Source organism: Nyctibius grandis, chromosome Z (genome assembly GCF_013368605.1).
Source record: "Nyctibius grandis isolate bNycGra1 chromosome Z, bNycGra1.pri, whole genome shotgun sequence".
NCBI classification, from domain to species: domain Eukaryota; kingdom Metazoa; phylum Chordata; class Aves; order Nyctibiiformes; family Nyctibiidae; genus Nyctibius; species Nyctibius grandis.
This window is the reverse complement of record NC_090695.1, coordinates 85,221,910-85,231,221: the sequence shown is the minus strand read 5'-3', so window position 1 is coordinate 85,231,221 and position 9,312 is coordinate 85,221,910. Positions and strand designations below refer to the sequence as shown.

The window sequence follows — 9,312 nt, the reverse complement described above, 5'->3', positions numbered from 1 at the left end:
TGTATAACAGTGCAGCAAACAGACATATTTCTGCAGCTGAAAATGCTTTAGAAGTGCTTTTTTCTCATAGTTTTCTCACACTGGTCACAAACGCACCGTCTGGGAAAGCAAACATTCCAGGGCAGATGACCTATCATTAATTTTACTAATTTCTAAAATTCTTCAGTTCCTTCACTTCAAGAACAAGCTTTTTACTTCACCAACTCAGAGCTTTTCTTTAAGGAAAAAACAATGAAAAAGCCCACACAAAACTTCTAACTTATAATGGTTAGGTTTCGTATCTTTCATAACAGTTGTAACAAAATATTCTAAAGAAATAAGAGAACAGCAGAATTAGCCAGAAGGAGACACAAAAAAAAGGAGGGGCAAACATAGTAAAAAGGGGGTTTCACTTAAAAAAAAAAGACTGAAATGTGCAAACATTCACAGGATTTCTTGACAGTTCCCATGGAGGGCCTAGTATTACAGCAAGGTCATGCTGCGCAAAGGAGGACTTTTGCTAAATAACTGTTCTTCAACATGTTGAACTCTGACACTTTGGCTCTATGGATCCCAAGATCTTCATGTGCATGGTCATATCCTCGTGCCTAAGAGTAGGAAATAGAGGGACGAGTTAGACACAAGGTACTTAAGTGTTTTGTAACTTTATGTTGTTTTCAAAAAAATGCACAAACTGCAGACATGGTGTTAAAACAATTTTCATGCTTTGACAACCCACATAAGCAAAAAGCAGTCACAATCCCCAGACCATACTTTGCTTATTCAACATATAGAAAACATGAGGAATGAAGTATTGTGTTTTGCATGATGTCTGTGAACCATGTACTTCTGAAGATAGCCTGGTACACTAAGCTCCAGAGAGGATACTGATACATAACACAACAACAATCCCAGAGGCTGCTAAAGAAACAGGCAAGTGAATTTCACGTGCTCAGAAACGAACCGAGAAAATCTAGAAAAACAATCCTTTAGCAAATAACACAGAGGGCTTGTACCAAGTCTCAGGAGTCTAGAGGCTGTGCCAAACTTCACAACAGCAGGAAGGCCACAGGGTCTGGGAAGAGAATCCTGAAAAGGAGGAGACTAGCCCACTGCCAGTGTCAAAGGGCCTCCAGAGGCTCCGTCAGGGAGGAAAAGCCTGCTTCCTCTTGGACTAGGGCAGGCCACAGAAGGGCTGCTCACTCACAGGAAGGTCTGAACAGGTTTGCTTCCCCAGCTCAATCCTTAGGAGAGGTCACAAGCATCACAACTCTGCTCTGAAGTTTTCCCAGGGAATAGCTCTTTGGCCCCTTGGCCTCTTCAGTTTTCCTTTTTGTCGCACGAGACAGATGATATCTACGATCTGCTTGCTTTCAGTGTGGGCTGTGCCACTTTCTGAAGGCAGGGCAAAGCAGAACCCTTTACAAAGAGAATACACCTTCTTCCCTTTTTTAAGGGAGCAACAGAGCTTGTTCAGGGCAAGCACAATGCTGCAAAACATAGCAGTCACGTGAGAGAGAAAGTCATCACAGCCCTGGGAACCTGCGGGTCACATAAAGCATAACACTGTGACAAGAAACCACAAACACACAGCCAGGCCTCACAGATGAAGGAAAAGCCATCTCCCTTGAACTGCAGTCAACTGCTCAGGGTTCACTACAGCTCTCAGGCCTGACTGCAAACGTGGAAGCAAGAGACTCTCCTAAAGACACAGCGGACAAGGATGAGTGAAGTGGAAATTGCTTTTGGTTTCGTTCTAACTTAATCACTTCAGAGTTTTCTTTATTCACAAAGCAAACTGTAAGTCACACCTCATCCAGAATTAAAGAGTGTTTGGTCTTTTGCTCACGAGTGGAGAAGGTCTAGACAGACCTATTTCAAAACTGTCGCTAACCTGAAGTCCTACCACAGCTTTTTCTGACAACTGGATCCAGTTCCTCCAGGTACCCAGACCTGAGAAGGACTTGATATCTAGTTCTGTAGGGGCCTTCATCAGGTCAGCTACTGGTTTTATTAGGGCAATGATGATACAAGTGTTGATATACTTCTTTCGGACTTCATTTTCCAAAACTCAGCTTCCTTATCTAAATGAAAACAATTATACTTACTAATTACACACAACTCAAAGCACTCTAGAATGGAGGAAGAATGTGACTTTCTGTTTTCTCTGTAATGCAATAAAACAATACTGCCCATGCTTGGGTAAACAGATTGTAAAACATTCTCAAGTGCAAACTTTGGTTATTACACTGCTAGCTGAATTCATACCCACAGATATTCAAGTCTCCTTTCTCCTTCCAAACACAATCTTAAACCTCAGCTCACAGCCACAAGTTAGAGCTACAGTGACTTCAGCAATCCCAAACAATAATTGCACAGAATCAACTGACAATGGGTATTTGCATCAGGAAAATCTTCTTCAAATTACACTGTTTCAATATATTACGAAACAGACTTTTTTTCTTGCTCTGTGATTTCTGCTTGTCTCTTACGGATATAGCTGATTAAACTTTCATAACTTAAGGACAGTGTTTACATTCTCCTTGTTGAGCCCTTATGTTTGATACATTTCACATTTGAATTTACTTCCAGTCTGCACAGAAATGGAATGTGTGCTTCAGAATTGTCTTCTAGTGTTTTCCATGCTTTTTACATTTGTATTACCACTACTAATTATTAACAGCTTTTAAAAAGAAGAATTGGACGTTTCTCCATTTTTTATTTTCTCAATTGCAGAAATCATAAAAATCTTTGTTTTATTGCTCTTTGGAAGAGCATCTTTCCTACTCTAGGAGCTCTGTGCTAAAGCATTCCTTTAGTCCAGAAGAAAAGGATAACTATAGTAACACTGACAATGTACAGATACTTCTCTGCTCTTTTCCAAACAATTCACCAACCTGCGTCCTAGGGCCACTATCAGCCACATGACAACCAGTCAAGTCAACACTTCTTAAAGGTCAAAATTTTCCATATAGCTCAAGTCAAAGCTGAGACTTCCAGTACTGCATACAGGGCTTTCATTTTCAAACACTAAATATCTCTGAATAAACTAGTAGGGACTGATTCCTAGCATACCGACCTGCATCTCCATCCCTCCTGCCTGTCTGGACAACCAGAGAAGCTGTGGAGCATACCTGCTCCTCAGGGAAAAGCTTCTTTCACCCTTAAAATTGAAGAGGTGTTCAAACACCATGGCTGCATTTTCAGTTGCTCTGTGCTCAGCAGCTTCTAGTCCAGTTCCTGAGAGCCACAGCATATGAGTTATGCAGCACAGGTCCCTCTCTTCACAGTAGTTTGCTAAGTCTGTACAAGGACATCTAAACTATATAGTTTGGGGAAGTGCTGAGGGCCTCCCTGGTCACACCCACGTCACAAGGGATTTCTCTACCACAGAATCACGGAATGTTCGGGATTGGAAGGGACCTCAAAAGATCATCTAGTCCAACCCCGCTGCCGGAGTAGGATTACTTAGATCATGTCACACAGGAACGCGTCCAGGTGGGTTTTGAATGTCTCCAGAGAAGGAGACTCCACAACCTCTCTGGGCAGCCTGTTCCAATGTTCAGTTACCCTCACTGTGAAGAAGTTTTTCCTCATATTTATGTGGAACCTCCTGTGTTCCAGCTTGCACCCGTTGCCCCTTGTCCTGTCAAGGGATGTCACTGAGAAGAGCCTGGCTCCATCCTCATGACACTTGCCCTTTACATATTTATAAATATTCATGAGGTCACACCTCAGTCTCCTCTTCTCCAAGCTAAAGAGACCCAGCTTCCTCAGCCTCTCCTCATAAGGGAGATGTTCCACTCCCTTCATCATCTTGGTGGCTCTGCGCTGGACTCTCTCTAGCAGTTCCCTGTCCTTCTTGAGCTGAGGGGCCCGGAACTGGACACAATATTCCAGATGCGGCCTCAGCAGGGCAGAGTAGAGGGGGAGGAGAACCTCTCTCGACCTGCTAACCACACCCCTTCTAATACATCCCAGGATGCCATTGGCCTTCTTGGCCACAAGGGCACACTGCTGGCTCATGGTCATCCTGCTGTCCACTAGGACCCCCAGGTCCCTTTCCCCTACGCTGGTCTCCAACAGGTCTGTCCCCAGCTTGTACTGGTACATGGGGTTGTTCTTGCCCAGATGCAGGACTCTACACTTGCCCTTGTTATAGTTCATTAAATTTCTCCCCGCCCAGCTCTCCAGCCTGTCTAGGTCTCTCTGAATGGCTGCGCAGCCTTCCGGTGTGTCAGCCACTCCTCCCAGTTTGGTGTCATCAGCGAACTTGCTGACAGTGTACTCTATTCCCTCATCCAAGTCATTAATCAATATATTGAATAGTACTGGTCCCAGTACCGACCCTTGAGGGACTCCGCTAGATACAGGCCTCCAACTGGACTCTGTCCCATTGATCACCACTCTCTGGCTTCTTTCCTTCAGCCAGTTCACAATCCACCTCACTACCCGATCATCCAGACCACACTTCCTCAGTTTAGCTGTGAGGATGCTGTGGGATTTAAACACAGTATTTTATAATCAGAGCGGTTCTAGATCTGACCATCAACACAGGTCTGGGTTTTTTCTTTTCTGGATCTCTCTGTCACCACAAACCATTAAAGAGTAATTTTTATTCACAGGTACCACTACTAGGGATTACAGAGTTGGCCTTCTAACTGCCTGTTCTGATCTGCAAGTGTCGTGTTGATATATCCAATGAACAGAAGTCTGTGAAGGCAAGTATAAATGCAGATACAAAATACTGGCTATATTTGTGTTGGTGGAAAAGATTGCAGTCAGCTTGTAGAAGCCTGTAGAAAGCTGATAGTGGTACAGCTACAGATTTTGTTTTGCTGCCCTAATTTAATGAAAATTCTCAACAGAGCTCAATATAGTTTTATCTAAAACAGAAAAACTGGAGTGACATGAAGTTTTGGATGTATTAGGCTAAATCCTACGAAATGTGGAGAGTGAAACCCTACATTTTCTTTTGATGGCAAAGGCACTGTTTACATACATATATATATAAAATGAGAGGTGGTATTGTATTTAGACATACTTCATTGGGCTTGTGCTGTGTGCATTCCTTCATAGCTGTGTCTTCACTGTTGTTGTAGAGTCACGGGCAACACTGCATCACCAGACATCATCAGCCCAACTTTTACAGATGCTCATATGTGTTATCAAGAGACTGACAGGAGCTTAACCGGCTCAATTTCTTCACTCTCTGCTGGGACCTTGGCCTATCTCATTGAAATGGACACTGACATTCTCAAGGCAAAAGTTTACTACCGAAATCAGGTAAGCTTGACATGAGCAACAAAAAGCAAATGGGCTGGGTGTGGTCAGACGAAAAGTTCCCTTTTAAAGTTTGTGTGTGTTTATGTTAAAACATAAATTAACCACCCTTTGTCCAAAGAAAAAGTGTATTATCAGTAATTCAATTTTTTGTTTCCTACACTGGCCTTTCCAATACTAAAAGTAGCACCTGTGTGAAGAGGCTGTTTCAGCCCTTCCACGCAGTTAATTTTGCCCTCTCCTACGAGCAAGAAAACACACCCACTAAAAGTGAAGAAAGTACAAAGCCAGTTTTAGTTAAGGCACCCATCAGGTTTAATGTATACCCATCAGGCTACTTATAATTACTACAAAAGTGGCCATTATAGGAATCAGGCCACTGGAAGAGGTCAGACCATCTGTAGAGTGTCTTTTTTAATCCATTAATATATCATAATACATTATGACAATTAAAAACCTTACTAGATTTGCTGACAAAACATGCTGTTATTATTGGCATACTACAATATTTTCAAACTTAAAATCTCACCTTCCAAGATGATATACTAATTTAGGAATCACAGCAACTCAATTCTCTATTTACTACTGAAAACTGGAAAATTTGTTTATGTAAATAGATTCTTATTCAGGGATCTTTAATTACTCCGAGTAACTCTTTAAATTGTCTCATTGATTTAAATGATTACAAAATGAAACCCTCTAATATTTTCATATGAAGAAAATGCTTTTTGAATTTACTTTAAATTATTTCAAGAATGAGTACAAGGCTCATTTTCTGAAGTCATTCACATGCCTTATGAGACATCATAGACATTTAGTACAGAGGAAGGAAAAATCTTATTTGCAATCAAATGTTAAGAAAGACTAAGCTATCTTCTGGTCCTACTGCTTGAAGAAGCACAAAGTAGCTTGAAACAATATAACTTCTTCCAAAGTACCCTTTCAAGATGAGAGAAAACACACAACAGACAAAAAATTGTAGTGTATTTATCCTAATATATAGTAAAATTAAAGATGCAAAACGAGAATGTTGAAATACTCTCATAAATAGTATTGGATTTGCTTTATATACAAGCTACCTTTTTCTTACCCTGTTCTATATTTTCAGTCTGCTCTTCAGAAGGATATTGACATATTGAAAAGTGAGATATCCTTCAAGAAACCTGACCTGATTCAAATTAAATTCAACTAGAAAGAGGATGCTGCCAAAGACTTGCTGTTGGGTCTAAAAGAAAAAGTAGCTAAAATGACAAATGCAATCTATAGGTATGTTAATGAGTATCATAAGGAGCATACAGGACTGGAAATTAGTGCTGCCACCTTAAAGATGAAGAATATCATGCAGAATAATGCTGACAAAGTATACACATTTGCTGTAAAGCAAATGGATCAAATAGATACTAAGCTTCGCACAGCTGCCAATGAGGCCTCTGGCAAATATCAGGAGACGAAGTTCAAAGCTAAACAGGTATATCAAAAAGCAGCAGACCAAGCTCAACAGTTTGACTATCAAAGAACAAAAGCAAAGCTTTTGGATGCTACTATTGACATAATAGAAGAGTATCACAAGAGAATAAAACACCTAATTGATTCAGCCATTGAATTCCTGAAAACCACAAAATTCCAGGTCCCTGGGCTGTCTGAAAAGAACAGTGGTGAAGAAATATACCTTACGACTACAGAGAAGGCAGCAAAAAATGCTGATTTATGCCTTTCAAAACTTCAGGAGTACTTTGATGTCTTGATTGCAGCTGTCAATGAGCTGGAAGTCAGAGTTCCTGCTTCTGAAACAATTCTTAGAGGTCGTAATGTACTTGATCAAATTAAAGAAATGCTGAAACATTTGCAGGAAAAAATCAGGCAGACATTCGCTACGCTCCAGGAAGCTGACTTTGCAGGAAGTCTTAAGCAACCGAAACAAGTAGTGCAACAACTTTTTCAGAAGGTAGAAGAAATTGTTAGAAGCTTGCAATCCAAAAATTTTGGAAACACCAAAGTCCAAACTCAACAGCTGTACAAAGATGCAATGGCTTCAGATTATGCAGAGAAACTGAGATCCTTTGCAGAAGATGTTAAAAAATACACTTCTCAGTTTAAAGATTTTAGCCAGAAGACATTCCAGGACCTTTCAGAAAAGTTGCACCAACTGCTCCTCTATGTAAAGGCATTGCGAGAGGAATATTTTGATCCAACTACACTTGGGCGGTCAGTGAAATACTATGAGGTGGAAGACAAGGTACTAGGATGGCTGAAGAATTTAATAGATACATTAGTGGGTTAGCACAACAAGGACGTTGGAGGTCTTGCTGCCTCGATTACATGCCTGACAGACCAAGTAGGAGAATTGGTGGAAAAGTACAGCCAGAAATATGGTGACCTTATAACTGATATTGAAGGAAAAGGAGAACAGGTCATGGAGCTCTCGTCTGCTGCTCAGGAAAAAATCCAGTATTGGTCTGCAGCTGCTAAGAGGAAAATCGATGAATAGAACAAGCAAGTCAAAGAAAAACTCCAGGAGATCTATGGGCAGCTTAGTCATTCCCAAGAAAAGCTAATCAGCAAGGCCAAAATGTTAATTGATCTAACTGCAGAAAATTACTCTGCATTCCTGCAATATATCTCAGAGCTTCTTCGCTGGCTTGAGCAAGTAACAGCTGAGAGCATAAAGCCATATATAGCTGTTTGTCAAGGAGAGCTTAGAATAAATGTGCCCAAGCCGTTTGACTGGCAATCCATTTACCAAACACCCCAAAAAAGCAGAGGCACTCAGAAAAAAAGTGGAACTAACACGCACACTGATGCAGCAAGGCATTGAGCAAGGCTCCAGGAAATGGGAAGAAATGCAAAGATTCGTTGATGAACAACTTGCCACCAAGCAACTGAGTCTTCAGCAGATTATGGAAAAAGATACAGGAGCGCACAATGACCTGAATGGACATGCAGAAGAGGAGAAGTAATAAGTTTGTACGGCAATGTATTTAAAAATAACAGCAATCAGCATACTGGAGCTTCAGGTAGATACTGTTTGAATCTGAATTTGTAAACGAAAACTGAATAATCTACACTAGGTTATTCTAATAATCTTAGTAAGCAAATAAATGAGTTCTTTATTACGTTTTTGTGTCATTCATTACAGCTACTTTTACTTCGACCATAGGGCTTAATCCAACAATTGTCAAGGTCAATGGGAAGGTCAATGGGAGGTCAATGGGAAGTCTTTGCTTTGATTTCACTGCACGTTGGATCATGCCAATAACGTGCAATACATATTTTAAATAGTCACAAAAGCTATGCAATACATAAAATAAACAGGTTTTAAGATAAAGGTCACATTCATAAGCCAGTTGAAGACGACTTGGAAACACATCCATTTCCCAGCATAGAGATACCTTCACAGGTAAGTTTGGCAGAAAAAAAAAGAAGAGGAAAAGAGCATATACAAAAAAAAATGAAGAGAAAATTAATGAATTCTGGAAATAACATCAAAAAGTGAAAAATAATAGAGAAATTTAAATAGAAATAGAAATCTGACTCCTGGAAAACTGCAGATAATAATACCAATGCACTGTTAAGAAAAAAAATTTTATGCATGTATCATTTTTCAGAAAACTATGCCAAGAATTTTAGATGGGTTTTCTTTCCACTGGCTAATTTGTGGTCCAGAAATACAGGGTTTTCTTACCTGTTTCCCTGTGATATTTCTGGTTTCACATCAAGTTGTCTAACTTTTACTTATCAAAAGTTTAGCTAACTGTCAAAGTTCCACTGACACCACTGAATATGACGGGAGTCAAAAAGCTTTCCCCTCTGTCACCTAGTGTGAAGCCTAGACCTCATTGAAATGAATTCTCATGTTGAAGAATTCACCTTCTACAGACAACTGGAGGCAGTCTCTAGAACACACTCCTTGGGACCCATGGGTGACTTCCATCACCCTGATATCTGTTGGGAAGCCCACACAGCTAGACATGTTCAGTCAAAAAGGCTCTTGCAGTGCATCGATGATAACTTCTTAATGCAGGTAGTGGAGGAACCAACGAGAAGATGTGC

At 40.5% G+C, this 9,312-nt stretch overlaps 1 protein-coding gene across 1 annotated transcript; it reads left to right on the top strand.

Moving 5' to 3' along the window:
- The first annotated feature begins 6,589 nt into the window (after nucleotides 1-6,589).
- Nucleotides 6,590-8,755, top strand: LOC137676264 (apolipoprotein B-like). Its single transcript, XM_068422963.1, is given in 3 exon segments — nucleotides 6,590-8,019; nucleotides 8,021-8,166; nucleotides 8,697-8,755. Coding segments are annotated over 3 exon segments (1,635 nt in total).
- Nucleotides 8,756-9,312: the final 557 nt, after the last annotated feature.